This window comes from Lepidochelys kempii, chromosome 2, assembly GCF_965140265.1.
Source record: "Lepidochelys kempii isolate rLepKem1 chromosome 2, rLepKem1.hap2, whole genome shotgun sequence".
Taxonomy (NCBI): Eukaryota; Metazoa; Chordata; order Testudines; family Cheloniidae; genus Lepidochelys; species Lepidochelys kempii.
Window position 1 is genome coordinate 46,951,286 of NC_133257.1, and position 22,545 is coordinate 46,973,830.

Below are 22,545 nucleotides of genomic sequence, written 5' to 3' on the forward strand. Positions count from 1 at the left end.
AACACAATACAACAATTTTAACTTTTAAATATCTGCCTTGGAACAAACACTGTATAGTACATTGTATTCCTGTGCACTGAGAACAATTAAGCAAAGATTCTCTTCCTTGTACTAGAATGCTCCTCTTTTTGAGCTTTCTACAAACAATTGGACTTCAATGAAAGTTATGGTATTTAGCCCAAAAGACTGCAGAACTGAGTCCAGATGTGATTAAGCCTAAAATCTCTGAATCTTAACCACTGATTTATTAAAGAGCTCAACTGAAGGAGTGCATTCTTCCCTTAATAAACACAGAAAACTTCTATTCTGATAAATGGGAATTATGTTCACATGTTAAGAGAACAAACCCTTCCCTCTGATACAAGTGTAATTCCCACTAGTGGGAATATTCAGACTCAAATGACTCATTCCTAGATTCCTACATTAAGGCAAAAAGGCACTTTGATCATCTGCATAAGACAGGCTAAAGAATTTCACCAAGTGAAATGAATACTTTAATAAACAACAATAAATGCTTTATATTGGCTTGTGCCCCTTCACTTTAATCTATTCGATTTCTGGATTAGTACTTGCAATCATTTGTTCTAATTTTGTATCTTACAGCTCCTTGTCCCTGTGTCCCACAATCTCATTTACAAGGAAATGTCAATCTTGCTCCATAACATCTCATTTTAATTTCTAAATAAGATTTTAAAAATATCTACAAGTGCTCATCACAAAGAAGATTCCTTTGTGCAATTAGAGAAGAACAAAGTAAATATGGATGTAAAAGTCTAGCTTTAGGAACCCAATTTTAAATACTTTGATCCAAGTACTTTAAGTGCTGTGACAAATGTGTGTATATATTGTTTTAAAATTCTTATATACTTTAGCCCATGACTACATAAAATGTTCTTCATTGGGAAGCTGGTAGCATTTCATTGTGAGTCAATCTTCCTCTTACCCAAAGCTAACTAAACTCATTCTCTTTTTAGCGTGTGGTATTCACCTAAGAATTTCAGGTATGTGGCTTTGTGAATATGCAAATCCACACAAAGACTTAGGCTATGTACGTACTACAGCTTACGTCCATATTAGTTTTGTCAAAAGTGTGAATAAGCCACCTCCCTGAGCGGTGCAAGTTACACCGACCTAAGCGCTGGAGTGGACAGCGCAATGTCGGCGGGAGAGTTTCACTCGCCAACGTAGCTACCGCCGTTTGCAGGCCCTGGAGTAATTCAGTCAATGGGAGATCTCCCTCCTGCCACCATAGAGCGTCTGCACTAGCCGTGCTGCAGTTGAGCAGCTGTAAGCGCTGTGGTGCAGCTCTAGAACAACTGCTCTCTATGTTGTTATGCATTTTAAACCTTCTCTTTTTTCTAACCTCGATCAGAATACACAGACTAATTAACGTTAAATCTGGTATAAACTGGGGATATTGCAACAAAAATTCAAACTATTTTTAAAACTGATTCAGATAAACCCCTACAGATGATTTTATAACTAGTTTGGGCTGATTAACCCTGTCCTCCGGGCCTAATTCTCATTCACACTGAGATCACTTTACCTGGGTGGCCTTAGTGTAAATGAGAATCAGGCCGTGTGGCTCCAACTGTTTTAAAAAACAATTTAGTTCAACTAGCCATTTTGGGGACAGGCCTGGAGAAATTGAGTGTAAAGGGGATTTTTAATACTTTACCATTTTGCGATTCCTAAAATAGTGAGGGAAGAAGTGGGGAAGTACTATTACTTACATTAAAGAAAAGAGCAGGGATTGGTGTGAAACACTTTATATGAATCAAACTCAAACTGTCAGGAAGGTGTCCTTCTCTGGCTCCAACATAAAAAAGCCTAACACAAAAGGAGAGAAAAAAGTCTAATTAGCCAAGCAGAGTCCTTCTGCTTTTCCACAAAGGCAGAACCAATTATCTTATTTTTTGTTGTTGTAAACATTTATGGAGAAAAATGCTTTTCTGTTGTAAGTACCATTCTTTTGTCCACCTTTGCCTTTCACTGAATAATAGACAGCGCTAATGTACATGCCAGGGCACAAAAACACCTCCATCATTAAGAAATGATTTGACTTAATGTGACAAATGTAGATCAGACTACTAGGTAATCAGAAGACTGCACTTGCCCCATTTTAAGTAGCTCTTCATTTGAGAGTTCCTATAATAAAATCTGTACTACTGACAATCGTACTTCACTGCAAGCATATGTTTACTGTAGAAACATTGCACATTTCATTGAAAGAACTTCCTGTAGCCTGAAATATACTGAATGCTATTGCTCCTAAAATGTCAAAAGTCCCTACCAGGACTATCAAAAGCCACCACAATGCTTAGAGAGGGGGCAATTTGACAGCAAAAAAGTATATAGTCCAGTCCAATCCTCTGTGCTGAGCACGCTTTCTTTTTAGGGGAGAGGAGCCATATCTGCACCTTTGCATAGCTGGAGAAGCTCCATGCAGTCTTTTAGATTATAAGCTCTTTGGGACTGGAATAATCATTTACTATATGTTTGCACAGCACTAGCACAAAGGAGCTTTGACCTTGTTTGCCTCTAGTCACGAGCACAACGTTTAACTAACTATCTGCTGGTTTCAGGGTAGCAGCCGTCTTAGTCTGTATTCGCAAAAAGAACAGGAGGACTTGTGGCACCTTAGAGACTAACCAATTTATCTGAGCATAAGCTTTCGTGAGCTACAGCTCACTTCATCGGATGCATTCAGGGGAAAATACAGTGGGGAGATTTATATACATAGAGAACATGAAACAATGGGTGTTACCATACAACTGTAACCAGAGTGATCACTTAAGGTAAGCTATTACCAGCAGGCGAGTGTGTGTGTGTGGGGGGACCTTTTGTAGTGATAATCAAGGTGGGCCATTTCCAGCAGTTGACAAGAACGTCTGAGGAACAGTGGGGGGTGGAGATAGCGGGGGGATAAACATGGGGAAATAGTTTTACTTTGTGTAATGACCCATCCATTCCCAGTCTCTATTCAAGCCTAAGTTAATTGTATCCAGTTTGCAAATTAATTCCAATTCAGCAGTCTCTCGTTGGAGTCTGTTTCTGAAGTTTTTTTGTTGAAGTATTGCCTTTTTTAGGTTTGTAATCGAGTGACCAGAGAGATTGAAGTGTTCTCCAACTGGTTTTTGAATGTTATAATTCTTGAAGTCTGATTTGTGTCCATTTATTCTTTTACGTAGAGCCTGTCCAGTTTGACCAATGTACATGGCAGAGGGGCATTGCTGGCACATGTTGGCATATATCACATTGGTAGATGTGCAGGTGAACAAGCCTCTGATAGTGTGGCTGATGTGATTAGGCCCTATGATGGTGTCCCCTGAATAGATATGTGGACACAGTTGGCAATGGGCTTTGTTGCAAGGATAGGTTCCTGGGTTAGTGGTTCTGTTGTGTGGTGTGTGGTTGCTGGTGAGTATTTGCTTCAGGTTGGGGGGCTGTCTGTAAGCAAGGACTGGCCTGTCTCCCAAGATCTGTGAGAGTGATGGGTCATCCTTCAGGATAGGTTGTAGATCCTTGATGATGCATTGGAGAGGTTTTAATTGGGGGCTGAAGGTGATGGCTAGTGGCGTTCTGTTATTTTCTTTGTTGGGCCTGTCATAGAATCATAGAATCACAGAATATCAGGATTGGAAGGGACCTCAGGAGGTCATCTAGTCCAACCCCCTGCTCAAAGCAGGACCGATCCCCGACTAAGTCATCCCAGCCAGGGCTTTGTCCCGTAGTAGGTAGCTTCTGGGTAGTCTTCTGGCTCTGTCAATCTGTTTCTTCACTTCAGCAGGTGGGCATTGTAGTTGTAAGAATGCTTGATAGAGATCTTATAGGTGTTTGTCTCTGTCTGAGGGGTTGGCGCAAATGCGGTTGTATCGTAGAGCTTGGCTGTAGACAATGGATCGCGTGGTGTGGTCTGGATGAAAGTTGGAGGCATGTAGCTAGGAATAGCAGTCATTAGGTTTCCGGTATAGGGTGGTGTTTATGTGACCACCACTTATGAGCACTGTAGTGTCCAAGAAGTGGATCTCTTGTGTGGACTGGTCCAGGCTGAGGTTGATGTTGGGATGGAAATTGTTGAAATCATAGTGGAATTCCTCAAGGGCTTCTTTTCCATGGGTCCAGATGATGAAGATGTCATCAATGTAGCGCAAGTAGAGCAGGGGCATTAGGGGATGAGAGCTGAGGAAGCGTTATTCTAAGTCAGCCACAGACTCCAACGAGAGACTGCTGAATTGGAATTAATCTGCAAACTGGATACAATTAACTTAGGCTTGAATAGAGACTGGGAGTGGATGGATCATTACACAAAGGAAAATTATTTCCCCATGTTTATCGCCCCCTCACACACCCACCCTCCACTGTTCCTCAGACGTTCTTGTCAACTGCTGGAAATGGCCCACCTTGGTTATCCCTACAAAAGGTTTCCCTCTCCCCCCGGCTCTCCTGCTGGTAATAGCTCACCTTAAGTGATCACTCTGGTTACAGTGTGTATGGTAACACCCATTGTTTCATGTTCTCTATGTATATAAATCTCCACACTGTATTTTCCACTGAATGCATCCGATGAAGTGAGCTGTAGCTCACAAAAGCTTATGCTCAGATAAATTTGTTAGTCTCTACGGTGCCACAAGTACTCCTTTTCTTTTAACTAACTACCGTAATTAACTAAATAATGCACTGTGGATTGCAGTGGGAGGGATAACGTAAGCCTCAAACAAACAGTACTGGAATGTGCTGGACTTTTCTCCTGAATTTGGTTCTTTCATACTTATAGCTGTAGACACAGAAGGTGAGACCTACAGGATTATAGCTGCATCTTGGTTTTAAGTGTTTTGGTTTTCTTCCAGTGTCTCAAGTATATACCTGTCCACAGACAACATGAAATTATGCTAAATACTTAGCTATAAAGCATGAACTATTAGCACTGAAATAAATATTTATTAACCCAAAATATTAAAAGCTTTATTTAGATTCAGATTAACTTGCAGCTATATACAGCAAATTCACCACATTTGATAGGCCAAGGGCAGTGTTGCTCCCCACAAACGAATAATAACTCCACACTGCACTTGCATATTCTGAATTATTTTGCTTTGGCATTACAGAAAGATAACCATGGAACTATATGATATTATAGGACAAAGATGGTGCTAAATGATGACCGTTTATCCTCGGATTGTGGCATTCCTTCAGGTTTGGTACTTCTAATGTATTCATAAGCACATGGCAACATTAGCAGACTTTCAATTCTGTTGAATAGGATCTATGTCAAATTTATGGTGAGATTGATGGTTTATATCTATGAAAGTTCAATTCTGGCTTGACTGAAAGGAATTTTTTTTTCCCTTTGTTGGGCCTTGTTTTTCTGTTTAAAGCAGTTCCAATTCTGTTTATTATTTATGAGTTATCAACAGGAACTATTATTGGATCAGTTTCAAATATCACAGTATAGCAATATTCTTTGACAGATGAAAAAGGAAGAACACAAATATTCTTCAGTGTAATGCAAATAAAATTGGACTATTAATTGACTCTAAAATAACACCTCTATCCAGTTGTGCTATTTCTCATTGGAATCTGGAGGTGTGCTCAGAGATCTCTTTGCCCTGGTGTACACAAGGACTTTAGGTCGGATTTAGCAGCATTAAATCGATGTAAACCTGCACCCGTCCACATAATGAAGCCCTTTTTTCTGACTTAAAGGGCTCTTAAAATCAATTTTCTTACTCCACCCCTGACAAGTGGATTAGCGCTTAAATCGGCCTTGCCGGGTCGAATTTGGGGTATTGTGGACACAATTTGACGGTATTGGCCTCCGGGAGCTATCCCAGAGTGCTCCATTGTGACTGCTCTGGACAGCACTCTCAACTCAGATGCACTGGCCAGGTAGACAGGAAAAGAACCGCAAACTTTTGAATCTCATTTCCTGTTTGGCCAGTGTGGCAAGCTGCAGGTGACCATGCAGAGCTCATCAGCAGAGGTGACCACGATGGAGTCCCAGAATCGCAAAAGAGCTCCAGCATGGACTGAACGGGAGGTACGGGATCTGATCGCTATATGGGGAGAGGAATCCGTGCTATCAGAACTCCGTTCCAGTTTTCGAAATGCCAAAACCTTTGTCAAAATCTCCCAGGGCACGAAGGACAGAGGCCATAACAGGGACCCGAAGCAGTGCTGCATGAAACTTAAGGAGCTGAGGCAAGCCTACCAGAAAACCAGAGAGGCGAACGGCTGCTCCGGGTTAGAGCCCCAAACATGCCGCTTCTATGATGAGCTGCATGCCATTTTAGGGGGTTCAGCCACCACTACCCCAGCCGTGTTGTTTGACTCCTTCAATGGAGATGGAGGCAACACGGAAGCAGGTTTTGGGGACGAAGAAGATGATGACGATGATGAGGTTGTAGATAGCTCACAGCAAGCAAGCAGAGAAACCGGTTTTCCCGACAGCCAGGAACTGTTTCTCACCCTGGACCTGGAGCCAGTACCCCCGAAACCCACCCAAGGCTGCCTCCTGGACCCAGCAGGCGGAGAAGGGACCTCCGGTGAGTGTACCTTTTAAAATACTATACATGGTTTAAAGGCAAGCATGTGAAAGGATTAATTTGCCCTGGCATTCGCAGCTCTCCTGGATGTACTCCCAAAGACTTTGCAAAAGGTTTCTGGAGAGGGCAGCCTTATTCGGTCCACCATGGTAGGACACTTTACCACTCCAGGCCAGTAGCATGTACTCGGGAATCATTGTAGAGCAAAGCATTGCAGTGTATGTTTGCTGGCGTTCAAACAACATCCGTTCTTTATCTCTCTGTGTTATCCTCAGGAGAGTGAGATATCATTCATGGTCACCTGGTTGAAATAGCGTGTTTTTCTTCAGGGGACATTCAGAGGTGCCCGTTCCTGCTGGGCTGTTTGCCTGTGGCTGAACAGAAATATTCCCCGCTGTTAGCCACGGGGACAGTTGAAGTGGTAGCCACGCGGTGGAGGGAGGCAAAATGCAACCTTGTAATGAAAGCACATGTGCTATGTATGTAATGTTAACAGCAAGGTTTATCCTGAAAGAGTGTAGCCACTGTTTTATAAAATGTGTCTTTTTAAATACCGCTGTCCCTTTTTTTTTCTCCACCAGCTGCATGTGTTTCAATGATCACAGGATCTTCTCCTTCCCAGAGGCTAGTGAAGATTAGAAAGAAAAAAAAACGCACTCGTGATGAAATGTTCTCTGAGCTCATGCTGTCCTCCCACACTGACAGAGCACAGACAAATGCGTGGAGGCAAATAATGTCAGAGTGCAGGAAAGCACAAAATGACTGGGAGGAGAGGTGGCGGGCTGAAGAGAGTAAGTGGCAGGCTGAAGAGAGGGCTGAAGCTCAAATGTGGCGGCAGCGTGATGAGAGGAGGCAGGATTCAATGCTGAGGCTGCTGGAGGATCAAACCAGTACGCTCCAGTGTATGGTTGAGCTGCAGCAAAGGCAGCTGGAGCACAGACTGCCACTGCAGCCCCTCTGTAACCAACCGCCCTCCTCCCCAAGTTCCATAGCCTCCACACCCAGACGCCCAAGAACACGGTGGGGGGGGCCTCTGGCCAACCAGCCACTCCACCACAGAGGATTGCCCAAAAAACAGAAGACTGGCATTCAATAAATTTTAAAGTTGTAAACTTTTAAAGTGCTGTGTGGCATTTTCCTTCCCTCCTCCACCACCCCTCCTGGGCTACCTTGGTAGTCATCCCCCTATTTGTGTGATGAATGAATAAAGAATGCATGAATGTGAAGCAACAATGACTTTATTGCCTCTGCAAGCGGTGATCGAAGGGAGGAGGGGAGGGTGGTTAGCTTACAGGAAAGTAGAGTGAACCAAGGGGCGGGGGGGTTTCATCAAGGAGAAACAAACAGAACTTTCACACCGTAGCCTGGGCAGTCATGAAACTGGTTTTCAAAGCTTCTCTGATGCGTACCACGCCCTCCTGTGCTCTTCTAACCGCCCTGGTGTCTGGCTGCGCGTAACCAGCAGCCAGACGATTTGCCTCAACCTCCCACCCCGCCATAAACATCTCCCCCTTACTCTCACAGATATTGTGGAGCGCACAGCAAGCAGTAATAACAGTGGGAATATTGGTTTCGCTGAGTTCTAAGCGAGTCAGTAAACTGCGCCAGCGTGCCTTTAAATGTCCAAATGCACATTCTACCACCATTCTGCACTTGCTCAGCCTGTAGTTGAACAGCTCCTGACTACTGTCCAGGGTGCCTGTGTACGGCTTCATGAGCCATGGCATTAAGGGGTAGGCTGGGTCCCCAAGGATAACTATAGGCATTTCAACATCCCCAACAGTTATTTTCTGGTCTCGGAATAAAGTCCCTTCCTGCAGCTTTTGAAACAGACCAGAGTTCCTGAAGATGCGAGCGTCATGTACCTTTCCCGGCCATCCCACGTTGATGTTGGTGAAACGTCCCTTGTGATCCACCAGAGCTTGCAGCACTATTGAAAAGTACCCCTTGCGGTTTATGTACTCGCCGGCTTGGTGCTCCGGTGCCAAGATAGGGATATGGGTTCCGTCTATGGCCCCACCACAGTTAGAGAATCCCATTGCAGCAAAGCCATCCACTATGACCTGCACATTTCCCAGGGTCACTATCCTTGATATCAGCAGATCTTTGATTGCGTGGGCTACTTGCATCACAGCAGCCCCCACAGTAGATTTGCCCACTCCAAATTGATTCTCAACTGACCGGTAGCTGTCTGGTGTTACAAGCTTCCCCAGGGCTATCACCACTCGCTTCTCAACTATGAGGGCTGCTCTCATCTTGGTATTCATGTGCTTCAGGGCAGGGGAAAGCAAGTCACAAAGTTCCATGAAAGTGCCCTTACGCATGCGAAAGTTTCGCAGCCACTGGGAATCGTCCCAGACCTGCAACACTATGCGGTCCCACCAGTCTGTGCTTGTTTCCCGAGCCCAGAATCGGCGTTCCATGGCATGAACCTGCCCTATTAGCACCATGATGCATGCATTGGCAGGGCCCATGCTTTCAGAGAAATCTGTGTCCATGTCCTGATCACTCACGTGACCTCGCTGACGTCGCCTCCTCGCCCGGTATCGCTCTGCCAGGTTCTGGTGCTGCATATACTGCTGGATAATGCGTGTGGTGTTTAATGTGCTCCTAATTGCCAAAGTGAGCTGAGCGGCCTCCATGCTTGCCTTGGTATGGCTCCGCACAGAAAAAAGGGGCGGAACGATTGTCTGCCGTTGCTCTGACGGAGCGAGGGGCGACTGACGACATGGCTTACAGGGTTGGCTTACAGGGAATTAAAATCAACAAAGGGGGTGGCTTTACATCAAGGAGTATTTCAGGCAGGACTTCACGGAGGGTTCAAATAAGAAATGGTGCACCTAAGTAATTGTTCTTATTGGAACAAGCAGGTTGGTCTGGCCTCTGATTGATACGTGGCTAGATTTACCTCACTGCACCTTCTCTGTGAGTGACTGCAGTGTGACCTAGAGGAATGAGTCCCCTAGACGGGGGAGAGGGGGAAGAAAATGAGTACAAAACAAATCTGGTCTATTTCTTGTTTTGATCCACTCCATCAATCTTTTACATCTTTGGCTGGCAGCAGACGGTGCAGAAGGACTGCAAGCCATCCACATCTCATGGCTGCTTGGCAGAAGACGGTGCAGTAGGACTGCTAGCCATCCTCATCTCTTGCCTGCCTGGCAGAAGATGGTACAGTAGGACTGCTAGAAATCCGTATCGCCTGCCTGCTCACCATAAGATGGTTCAATAGGACTGACTGCAGGACTAAAGAGAATGACCTGGTCAAGTCACTCCAAATTTAGTCCCTGCGGCCAGGAGCACCTTGGACATGACGTTGATGGCTACCAGTCGTACTGTACCATCTGCTGCCACAAGGCAATGGGTTGCTGCTGCTGTGTAGCAATGCAGTACCACGTCTGCCAGCACCCAGGAGATATACAGTGATGGTTACCTGAGCGGGCTCCATGCTTGCCGTGGTATGGCGTCTGCACAGGTAACTCAGGAAAAAAGGCGCGGAACGATTGTCTGCCCTTGCTTTCATGGACGGGGGGAGGGAACGGGGGCCTGACGATATGTACCCAGAACCACCTGCGACAATGTTTTAGCCCCATCAGGCATTGGGATCTCAACCCAGAATTCCAGTGGGCGGTGGAGACTGCGGGAACTGTGGGATAGCTACCCACAGTGCAACACCCCGGAAGTCGACTCTAGCCTTGGTACTGTGGAAGCACTCCGCCAAGTTAATGCACTTAATGCACTTAGAGCATTTTCTGTGGGGGGACACACATTTGAATATATAAAACCAATTTCTAAAAAAACTGACTTCTATAAATTCGACCTAATTTCGTAGTGTAGACATACCCTTTGTTTTATTTACTCAGATTTTACCCTACAAGCTTTCTGAGGCACAGAGTTTTGCATTGGGTTTTACCTACAAATAAAAGAAGCGAGGCGCAAGCCCTGAGTGGCCTACAATCATAGGGCCACACTATGGCAGCTAATTACTGCTTGGCAAAGGAGGCCGTGCTGAGCTGTTCTGGAAACATTGTGCCAAGACACAAGTGTACCTCATACAATGCCTCCCAAAGCACCCCACCAGGAAGGGGTAGTGAATCTGCTGTGTCACTAACTAGGAGGGGCAGTATACACAGATCTACAATTTTACAAGGCCTTCTCCCTATCATTCCTCATTTCTTTTGGGATGGTTCATTCCCCAGGTGGCACTAATAGGGAACATTCTTTGTGCACCAGGAATGCAATCCGTGTCAACCATGCATGGGCGTCTTAGACCCTCACTTCCTAGACCAGCCACATCTTCTTGTAGCAAGTCTGCCAGTCAAGTTAGACCAAAGAAACTCAACAGTCACTCCTGTTAACATTCTACTGCTACCTTTAGACTGCATTCTTAACATTATAGAATGTATTATTTATCCTACAATACTAAACACCTGAAAGGGAGATAGTCACAGATTCTTAACTTCAGCAAGTCCCACTGCAATGTATTATTAAATGATGCCACTTACTACGAAGTGCTATTGATTGCCCTTGGAGTACCGGCTGCTTTTGACATGTTTGATGTTTCATACCTGGAAGCTGCAATAGTTGATGAGTTTAAGCCACCATAACAAGACATGGCCACTGCAATAGGAATTATCCACTTAGCATAACTAAGGGTTTCATTACCAAATGTCTGCAATAGAAAGAAAGAGCATGAGGCTAATTACATTAAATATACAATGACAGTCTGCAAAACTGTCAGGAAAATTTATCAGTCCAAGCACAGAGTCTCTTAGCCCATTCTTTACCATGATGATAATGAAAATTACTCCTGCTGAGCGGGTGATTGGAATTTTGAAAGGCTGATCAATGCTAAGATAAGTCCTACATTTGCATTAAATCAAAACTGGATTTTTGTTAATTTCTGTAAATTGGGTTTGAAATAGTGGTTGTCATGCAGATTAGGATATATAAATCTATGGTTGAATTGTGTGTTAATAACTATAGACTTTCCATATTGTATAATATGCTGACTATATTTGTTTGTATTTTGGGGGGGTGAAATGCTAATAAAAGTTTGAGCAGGGTTCAGCAAAAATTTGTCTCAAACCTATTTTTGTCAGTATAGAGTGTGCAGTGACAATACTGAACACCATGAAGTAGAACTACAGCAAAATTGGACCCTAAAGCAATCCAAACTTTCTACTCCTTATTCTCTGGGTTTATTTAAAAAAAACGCTACATCTAGGTCATTGTTAGGATCAGTATTTGCAGAGATTATTAAATGGTTTAATAAGCATCAGTTCACAGAGATATGCATTATGCCTGAGTCATCACAGTGTACTGGTGGTATTACACAGGAACAAGTAGTTATTGCTATTAAACACACATACAGAGGAAATACTTTACTTGGTAGGGTAAGAAATCTGCTGTAAAGGGACTACATGAGAATCTTCCACAGAATTATATATATTGTAAACATTTGCCTTAATAAACTTCACACAACTTACCACTGCCACTGCGTTGCTTGTTAGGAGAGCTGGCATGTCCAACACTACATAGTATGCTATGTTAGTCAGCAAGTAAATAATGGTCACAATAGGCATTGAAATTGCAATTGAGAGGGGTAGATTCCTACAAAGAGAGAGAGAAAATGGTATTGCATCATATTGAAATGAGAAATGCTCCTCCCAAATACAAGTGCGTGGGGTAATATCTTTTATTGGCCCAGCTTCTGTTGGTGAAGGGGACAAGCTTTCGTGCTTACACAGAACTTTTCTGCAGGTGTGGGAACTTATTCAGGCCTGCTCTACATTACAGGGTTAGGTCGATATAAGCTGTCAACCTAGCTCCGGAAGTGCCTTCACTTAAATTTGGCTCCTGTCAATGTATGTGCCTCTCCATGCTGATTGAGGCTACATCTACACTTTCCAAAGTAATTTAGTATCGAATATTACCCCTAAGAATTTGAACCTTTTAACTGTTAGGTGTAGACCAGGCCTTGGAAATGAACATGTTTCCAGAACACTAGTATAACTCCCTTGTCTCTCACTTTTGCCCCAGTTTATTATTACCCTTGATTTTGGCTCATTTCCTCGAAGGTAAAATACAGCACTGGCTGACCACAAAAAAAAAAAAAAAAAAAAAAGTGGGAATTTGAAAGGGCCTGTGGAAGTTAGGCACCCAGATCCTATTCATTTTCAGTGGAAGTTGGATGCCCTAATTCCTTAGGTGCCTTTGAAAATCCCATCCTAAAAAGTAAAGAAAATAATGTCACATATGGAGCTATTGACTTTTTGATATAATAATCTGAAGAGAAAAAGGGAAATCACATAGGGGTAAGGTGCTTAGTAGGTCTTTTCAAAAGCTAGAATTTTTTTATGGATAGTAGTTTGATTAATTTCAAAATTAGGACAACCCCGACCCCCACAACAAACTGAACTCATCCATTGGGTCATTGAACAATCTATCTTGTCACATGGTCATGTTTTCATAATCTTTGTAACACTTTGGAGGATTTGAGAGTATGCACAAACCTTTCAGGATTCCTCATCTCCTCAGTGACATAATTCAGGGTATCCCATCCAGAGTAGGAAAAGAGGGCTGAATACAGAGCAAGTGCTATACATCCTATATCAGTTGTTGAACCTTCAAATGGAGTTTTAAGATTTTCTGTTTCTCCTATGTAAATATTATAACGCAGTTATAAGTTATGTTTAAATGTTTTTCGGTCTTATCTAATTTAAGTATATACACTTCAGCTAAACAAAATAAAACAAAAGCTACTGTTCTCAGACCATAATAAAACCTTTTTAAAATATATAGATATTTTCATAGCATTGGAGATATAAAAAAGCTTAGTCAGTTAGAGACATCAGTACATTCACAAATTGTGATATGGAACTACACATGTAAGTAATGTTTTTCCATATTTGTTGTCTGACTATTATGGGACTAGTTCTGACTTGATTAATAAGGTACTGCCATTGACTTCAGTGGGACCATCCACACCCTCTGTTAAAAGCCCAGGAGAGTGTGACCAGTGGATTGGATGGGAATCAGGAGGCTAGAGTTCTATTCCTGGCTCCTTCTCTGACTTGCTGTGCAACTCACGTCATGGCAGTTTCCCCATTTATAAAATGGGGTTAATTATAGTTACTTTCTTTTTTAAAGCACTTTGAATTCTAGGGATAAAATTGCTATATAAAAGCATAATATTGTCATTTTTATAAGTTAATTTCTGTAATGCATTTATTAATGTGAAATCTGATATGATGTAATTCTAATTATCTACAGGTATCTGTGTAGATTTCTTTAAGTATCCAGCAGGGGAAGAACTCCTGGGATCCAGGTTTTCATTAGCATGCTAAAGAAACTGATTTGAATAAAAATGTTTACCTCAAATATGCAGGGAAAGTGGAAGTGGAGGAAAGACTTTTAAAATGACCAGATATGCAGAAGGAAATTGAAAAATCACTTATAAATAGAAATGGAATTATGTATTATGAGTGAGATGAGCATTCAGACACTTTACTCAGTTATGAACAAAGGGAGGACTTCTTTATAAAGTCACCCTGGACACGAAGAAGGTAGTTAAATATGGGGAATTCATGGGTTACACACAAGCAGTAAGCTATGGAGACCGACAGCGTAAAGTTTGCAGCTACTAGTGTTTCACCTTTGTAACAAAATCTCATACCCAGTTACTGTTAGAATTGGGATAGGTGAAGTTAAATCATAGGATCCATCTACACTCCATGGAGAGGGACTGCAGATGGGGGTCTGTGCTGACAAAGAGAGACACCTCTGACTTTAGTGGTATCAAAACAGAGTGACAGGGCTGAGAAACTTACCTTCTAAAAACAGCATGGTTTCAAAATCACAAGCATTCATAATGTCCAAAAAATAAACACATTTGACTATATCAGGAATACTGAAGCTAGGGAAAAACATAACTGTTCTCAGTAAAATAACTGCTGAGTGAAAGAGTGTTGACCCGATCTAGGGTGACCAGACAGCAAATGAGAAAAATCAGGACAGGGAGTGGAGGGTAATAGGAGCCTACATAAGAAAAAGACGCAAAAATTGGGACGGTCCCTATAAAATCAGGACATCTGGTCACCCTAACCCGATCAAAAATTCCTCTGAGTTTCCTTCATCCTTCTCCCCAGCTTCCTATTGCTTCCCCATTTTAATACCCTGAATCTATTTAAATATAATACAGATTAGGTTGCGCTTATCCCCTACTAGTTTAGGGCTTGTCTACACTTACAGCACTGCAGCAGTTGCAGTGATTAGTGAAGATGCTACCTACTCCTATGGGAGTATCTCCTGTTGGTGTAGGTACTCCACCTTCCTGAGAGGCAGTAGCTATATCGACAGGATACTCCCTTCCATCGACATAGTGCTGTCTACACTGGGAGTTTGGCCGGTATAATGCATCGCTCAGGTGTGTGGATTTTCCATACCCTTGAGCGACCATAGTTATACAGACATAAGTTCATAGCATAGACTAGGGCTTATCAGATGACTTGACTCCCACTGAAAGCTCTTAGCAGTCTTCATTCACAATAAAAACATTTGCCACCCCTCCATCTCTGTTTTCCTAGCCAGATTAGAAAATATAATAGAGAATGACAATCAGCAATGTTCTCCTCCCCCATTCTCACTCCTTGTCCTTATCGCTATGTTCAGCAGTTTGCTTCTGATCAGAGCTGACAGGTCACAGACAACTCACATGATCTGACCTACTAAGGCCTGTTTACACACAAAAGCTATACTATTTTTCCTATACTGGTATAAATAGTATAGCTCCCTGAGGATGGGCACAGTAATATCAGTATAAAGGTGTTTATGCCAGTGTAGCTTATTTATGAACAGGAACAATGAATTACTTATTTATTGCCTATCTATTTTTATTAGTCTGCCTTGTCTTTTAGAGTACTAGCTCTTCAAGAGTGAGACTGTCTTTTATTATGTGGTAATGCAGTGGCGAGCACAATGGAGTTTATAATCCTGGTTGGACCCTGGTTCTCCCAGAATACAGACAATAAAATACCATCCTAAACCCTGTCTTTACTATAGGCCTCTCTCCAATAGCATTTTCTCTTCTATTAAACTGAAACTCCTCAGTCCTAACTACATTATGGTCAAAAAAGTGACCACATAAAATGGTCCCTATATATCCCACAAGATTGTTCCTTGTACATATTGACTAGGGCTGTCGATTAATCGCAGTTAACTCATGCAATTAACTCAAAAAGGTTAATTATGATTAAAAAATTTCATCACAATTAATCACAGTTTGAATTGCACTGTCAAACAGTAGCATACCACTTGAAATTTGTTAAATATTTTGGATGTTTTTCTACATTTTCATATATATTGTATTCTGTGTTGTAATTGAAATCAAAGTGTATATTATTTTTATTACAAATATTTGCACTGCAAACATGATAAACAAAAGAAATAGGATTTTTCAATTCACCTCATACAAGAAATATAGCGCAGTCTCTTTCTCATGAAAGTGCAATTTACAAATGTAGATTTTTGTTACATACCTGCACTCAAAAACAAAACAATGTAAAACTTCAAAGCCTACAAGTCCACGTAGTCCTACTTCTTGTTTAGCCAATTGCTAAGTTTACATTTATAGGAGATAATGCTGCCCGCTTCTTATTTACAGTGTCACCTGAAAGTGAGAACAGACGTTCACATAGCACTTTTGTAGCTGGCACTGCAAGGTATTTAAGAGCCAGATATGCTAAACATTCATATGCCCCTTCATGCTTTGGCCACCATTCCAGAGGACATGCTTCCATGCTGATGACGTTTGTTAAAAAAATAATGCTAAAATATAATGAGGTAATTAAATTTATGACTGAACTCCTTGGGGGAGAACTGTATGTCCCCTGCTATTTTACGTGCATTCTGCCATATATTTCATGTTATAGCAGTCTCGGATGATGACCCAGCACATGTTGTTCGTTTTAAGAACATTTTCACAGCAGATTTGACAAAACGCAAAGAAGGTACCAGTGTAAGATTTCTAAAGATAGCTACAGCACTCAATCCAAGGATTAAGAACCTGAAGTGCCTTCCAAAATCTGAGTGGGATGAGGTGTGGAGCATGCTTTCAGAAATCTTAAAAGAACAACTTTCCAATGTGGAAACTACTGAACCCAAACCATCAAAAAAGAAAATCAACCTTCTGCTGGTGGCATCTGACTCAGATAATGAAAGTGAACACGTGTTGGTCTGCACTGCTTTGGATTGTTATTGAGCAGAACCCATCATCAGCATGAAGGGACATATGAATCTTTAGCACATCTGGCATGTAAATATCTTGCGACACTGGCTACAGCAGTGCCATGAGAATGGCTGTTCTCACTTTCAGGTGTCATTGTAAACAAGAAGAGGGCAGCATTAACTCCCACAAATATAAACAAACTTGTTTGTCTGAGCAATTTGGCTGAACAAGAAATGGGACTGAGTGGACTTGCAGGCTCTAAAATTTTACATTGTTTTATTTTTGAATGCAGTTTTTTTTTTACATAATTCTATATTTGTAAGTTAAACTTTCATGATAAATCAATTGAACTACAGTACTTGTATTAGGTGAATTTAAAAATACATTTGTTTGGTTTTTTTACAGGGCAAATACTTGTAATCAAAAATAAATATAAAGTGAGAACTGTACACTTTGTATTCTGTGTTGTAATTGAAATCAATATATTTGAAAATGTAGAAAACACTCAAAAATAGTTAAATAAATGGTATTCTATTATTGTTTAACAGTGGATTAATCACACAATTAATTGCAATTAAGTTTTTTAATTGTGCAATTAATCACGATTAATTTTTTTAATCACTTGACAGCCCTAATATTGACAAATTTATGGCTGCTTACTTTTCTGACAAAAATAATTTTTACTATTTTTTTTTACATTTGTTAGCATTGTAGAGTTTTATCTGTGTGAGAGCAAGTCTGCAAAATGAACCTGGGATCTGAAATTTGAGCAGTCCTCTTTCTGATTCACACATCATCACTAGCAGTAAAGATTCTGCAAACAGCATTTAGTTAAAAGAAAAGAAGTACTTGTGGCACCTTAAAGACTAACCAATTTATTTGAGTATAAACTTTCGTGAGCTACAGCTCACTTCATTGGATGCAAACTGTGGAAAGTGTAGAAGATCCTTTTATACACACAAAGCATGAAAAAATACCTCCCCCCACCCCACTCTCCTGCTGGTAATAGCTTATCTAAAGTGATCACTCTCCTTACAATGTGTATGATAATTAAGTTGGGCCATTTCCAGCACAAATCCAGGTTTTCTCCCCCCCCCACACACAAACCCACTCGCTAGCAAGAGAGTGGGTTTGTGTGTGTGTATGCATCCGATGAAGTGAGCTGTAGCTCACGAAAGCTCATGCTCAAATAAATTGGTTAGTCTCTAAGGTGCCACAAGTACTCCTTTTCTTTTTGCGAATACAGACTAACACGGCTGTTACTCTGAAACCTAATTTATTAGAGTATAACCATGTTGTAACCCCTATTCATCCTCTACAGCTAAAAATGGACAAGGGTAGACTAAGGCAGTTTAGGCTAAGGTGTGGTTTCAAGGTTGTATGAAGACTAGGGTTCAGATTTGCGGGCACTGAAAACATGTCCTGTTCTCATGAAAATATTTGGCCCCTTATTGCGAACTATTGAGACACTGGGTCCAAGCCCTGGGTTAGTGTGATTTGTGTGTAGAAGGAAGGGGGCTAGCCTTGAACTTGAGTTTGAACCCTGGGTTTACATTTGGGTGGCGCAAATGTCTACACTGACATTTTATAGCCCTGCAGACCAGTGTCCAGGTGTGCCGAGGGTCTTTTATTGCAGTGTAGATGGAGCTTAAAGCGTCCTACAAAGCAATATAGCTGTCACTTCTTTTTCAGGACGTTAACAGCTATTTCCCAGTGCATAACATTTTATATTAAAGTGCTGTGGATTCTGATACTTCTGTATTTTGACTCTCAGATACTGTTCAGTTTTTTAAAAAAAGTCTGTAAAATGAACTATATTCTTACCTTTACTAATTCTGTAAAGACCCACCGAGATGATCATGATAAGGGCCATAACTTTTGCATATGTGAACAGATCTTGTACTCTGGTTCCCCACTTCACATTGACACAGTTAATAAATGTTAAGGTGCCTATTGAGAAAAGGAATACAAATGAGATAGGTGCTTTCTTAAATACATCTTTCAAGAAAATGAAAGTTACCAGTACAGAAAAACTCTGTCAATACTTCAGAATTATCTAGACTTTTACTGAAAGCAATAGAAATTGACTCTATCATTAATTTTTGTCAGTTTTTATTTTTTATATTTTAAAATGAAGTAAAACTTACTGCATGGAGGCTGCCATTTTCTGGTAATAGGCTGGAAGAAAGAGAAATTAGGAGAGGAAGGAAGACATTCTGCTTTGAAATCAGTGGAAAGCACTGGGTTTTGATTTTAGGACCAACCAGTGTTTATTATATTTGAGTAATCTCATTGATTTCAGTGGGGCTACTCATATAAGGCAGGCAGGATTCTTAATATTATTTATTTGGATTACAGTAGTGCCTAAAGTCCACAATGGAGATTAAGGCTCCATTGTGATAGGCTCTGAGACAGTCCCTGCCTCAAAGACTTTGCAGTCTAAATAGACAAAGAATGCAAGAAAGGAAACTACATTTTGCACAAGGAGAACTGAAATTATGTTGCTGTTCCATGGTCATACAAGAAGCCTGTAGCAGAGTTGGGATTTGAATCCACATTCCCTGAGTGGATTTGAATCCACATTCCACATTCCACTCCTCTATTAGGTCATCCATTTAACTCATCCTTAATCACAAGTCCAATTTTCTTCTTTTGGGCCCTCACTTTGTATTTCTTTGTTGCTAGCCAGTAGGGCTGGTTGGAACATTTTCACCCCAAAATATGCTGTTTTGTCAAAGCCAAAACATTCCTGGTCCAAGTTGAGGCTGAGCAAAGAGAGAGACTCGGTAGCCTGTTGGCTAGGGTATTAGCCTTGAAGCGGAAAGAAGGGGGTTTAAGTCTTTACTCTACCTGTTTGGAGTGATCTGGGATGAAAAACTCTACTCTAAACAGTGAGTTTGGTCTCCCAGAACAGGGCCTTAACCACCAGCCTACACGTGTACTCCAGTGGTTTTTGTGAAAACATTCAGAAGGTTTTGTTTTCATTCCAATGCAGAACAAAAACAAAATTTGAAATCTCAAATGTTGCCAGGAAATGGAACTGTCCTCCTGTCAGCTCTACTCGCCAGTGCCTAGGAATTTCAGATGGAGAGCGAATGTGCACACTCCTTTTTGGGAAACATCCCCTTGTCCTGCCTTATTCAGCCCTGACCATCTTTCCTCCAACCCTCCAGCTTGACCTCAGCACTATGGCCAACCTACCATCTGGGACAATGATCTAGGAAGGAGGCAGAGATCAGAGACACAATATTTGTGAGGTGGGTGGGTGGATGTGCAGTTACCTATTAGGTCATCCATTTAACTCATCCAGTCGGTGCTTGTCAATGCAGAATTTTCCACTGCAGTATGTTCTCCAATTCTTTGCTTGAGACATTTAAAATTAGATGAACAATGGGACTGCCCTCACTTCCTTTGAGAGAGATTTTCATAATATAACAGATCGCACTGTTAGGATGCTTTTCCTAATGCTCACCTTACATTTACAGAGGGAAGGAAAAAAGAAACTACAACATGGAAATGCTTCTCCTTTGGGGTCAGATTCTACACTGACTTGTGCAACCACATGGACTGTGTGGGGAGTGTCTGAAGTTGCAAGTCAGCAAAGCATTTGGTCCTTAGAACTTCAGACTGGATCTCAGGAAGGAGTAACCTGCTGTAGCAATATCCAAAGATCATTTAGAAGCTATTAGCTGGCAAGTCCTATTAGAAACTTAGTAACCTACTTTCTTCTCAGAACAAGGAACAGTGTGTGACTCCTTGGGTCACACTTTGTTCCCTGGTCTGTTCCTGTCCCTGACACAGTGTAAAGTCACTTTATTGCTAAATGACAGGTTCCAGAGTAACAGCCGTGTTAGTCTGTATTCGCAAAAAGAAAAGGAGTACTTGTGGCACCTTAGAGACTAACCAATTTATTTGAGCATGAGCTTTCGTGAGCTACAGCTCACTTCATCGGATGCATGCCGTGGAAACTGCAGCAGGCTTTATTTATACACAGAGAATATGAAAAAATACCTCCTCCCACCCCGCTGTCCTGCTGGTAATAGCTTATCTAAAGTGATCATCAGGTGGGCCATTTCCATTTCCATTTCCGTTTAAACCTGGATTTGTGCTGGAAATGGCCCACCTGATGATCACTTTAGATAAGCTATTACCAGCAGGACAGCGGGGTGGGAGGAGGTATTTTTTCATATTCTCTGTGTATAAATAAAGCCTGCTGCAGTTTCCACGGCATGCATCCGATGAAGTGAGCTGTAGCTCACGAAAGCTCATGCTCAAATAAATTGGTTAGTCTCTAAGGTGCCACAAGTACTCCTTTTCTTTTTATTGCTAAACTGGATCTCCACTGAGCCTTGATACCCTTGTGCTGATGAAAATAGCCCGTTTAGTCAGGGAAGTTAAAACCTAATGAGGTGATAGACTAGTCCATCAGCTGCCACATGTCAGCAGCACTAGAAGCTCACGCAGTGGAGGGGGGACTCTGCCAACATAACTTACCCCCAAGAGAACGCACAGAAATAGAGGTGGTCGCACTGTACAACTCAGTGCTGCAAAATGGAGACCAGTAGGGGATGTGGGCACACTGCATAAATCAGCAAAGCAGCAGGGCTAACTGACTCTTTCCTCAACTCAACAGCGGCTGGCTATGAGGTGTAAAGTGCCTTGAGCACTGGCTAGGGACAAGGACTCCTTTCTCTGTAGCCTTTAGTAGGCCTTTTTTGACACAATTTGCTCACAGAAAATCTCTCTCATTTGGGCTTTGCTCCAGGGTTTTACCCTTTCATCCACACCTCACTTTTCTTTAGTTTTAAATGGGGAAAAAGCTATTACAGCCATTTAAATTATACTGCAACTTAAAAATTATTCTTTACAATGGTGAAAATAGTATCCAATATATAAGACTCCAATCCTGCAAACACTTACACACATGCTTACCTTTATTACTGTGAGTAGTCCCGTTGATTTCAGTGGGACTACTGTGCCCTTTGAGGCTTGATACACCATGGCATTTCTCTTTTATATACCACTGTGATATCAATGAAATCAGTGGTGTTACACATTAGCACACAACTGGAGTAATGCAGTGGTAACAGGCTCTTGGTCTAAAAAATATTAGATTTTACAGTGAATTGTTCTAAGACAAACACCGTTTTAATATCAGAGTAGGGTCTCATTTGAAATGTATCTGCTATCTGAGTGATTTCTATAAAGCCCACTCTATTAACAAATGTGGTGTGCACATTAAAATAAGATTCCATTCTCTATAATCTAAAATCACCATCTAGGCACTGGTAACTTACAGTATTCCTTATTCCTAGAAGAGAACATTTGCTTTGTCAGAGTTTGTAGCTAAGATCATGACAATGCCAAGCGTCAAATTATATATTTCAACTGCCAAACCAAACATCCCTCTCAACTGTCCCGTATTTTAGATCCAAATATAACGCTTTCACACATTATGTTCTCCCTTTTTATGTCTGTAAATGAGTGGAATCAGGAACTCTACTTGATCAGGGTATGAAAATTTTCAGAGTAAGGAACTGAACCCCCAAAGTTTTGCTATTTTAAAAAATGAATTCCTCATTTTGAACTGATCCAATGTTGGATGAAGTGAATGGATGAACTCCCATTGGCTTCAATGGGCATTGCAACAGGGCCTTAGTATCTGGGACATAATTTAAATTCCAGGGTCCTATAATTGCATATGGACAGATTAAATACTGTGAAAGCCACCTACTCTAATACAACTGTTTTGGGAAAGATCTAGAAAATAAA

The 22,545-nt window shown here is 41.5% G+C and overlaps 2 protein-coding genes across 10 annotated transcripts in view; one reads left to right on the forward strand and one right to left on the reverse strand.

The window, feature by feature from the left end:
• LOC140906537 (Y+L amino acid transporter 2-like) overlaps positions 1 to 22,545 on the reverse strand; it is a 46,427-nt gene that overhangs the window by 15,298 nt on the left and 8,584 nt on the right. For all 4 annotated transcript variants that reach the window (XM_073330626.1, XM_073330627.1, XM_073330628.1 and 1 more), the window contains exons 3-7: positions 18,598 to 18,723; positions 13,061 to 13,205; positions 12,035 to 12,158; positions 11,114 to 11,217; positions 1,734 to 1,830 (exon numbers count right to left, since the gene is read on the reverse strand). In XM_073330626.1, coding sequence (XP_073186727.1) covers positions 1,734 to 1,830; positions 11,114 to 11,217; positions 12,035 to 12,158; positions 13,061 to 13,205; positions 18,598 to 18,723 — 596 coding nt within the window. The remainder of the gene's footprint in view (positions 1 to 1,733; positions 1,831 to 11,113; positions 11,218 to 12,034; positions 12,159 to 13,060; positions 13,206 to 18,597; positions 18,724 to 22,545) is intronic.
• On the forward strand, positions 4,536 to 7,790 carry LOC140906538 (uncharacterized). 6 transcript variants are annotated; one of them, XM_073330634.1, is made up of 5 exons: positions 4,536 to 4,792; positions 5,109 to 5,201; positions 5,942 to 6,040; positions 6,137 to 6,545; positions 7,127 to 7,787. In XM_073330634.1, exons 2-5 carry the CDS (start codon positions 5,148 to 5,150, stop codon positions 7,639 to 7,641), a joined length of 1,077 nt encoding a protein of 358 aa, XP_073186735.1. In that variant the 5' UTR covers positions 4,536 to 4,792; positions 5,109 to 5,147; the 3' UTR covers positions 7,642 to 7,787. The 6 variants fall into 6 exon arrangements, with proteins under 6 accessions (XP_073186735.1, XP_073186731.1, XP_073186733.1 ...); XM_073330630.1 differs by having other exon boundaries at positions 5,942 to 6,545; positions 7,127 to 7,789; XM_073330632.1 differs by having other exon boundaries at positions 5,109 to 5,196; positions 5,942 to 6,545; positions 7,127 to 7,788.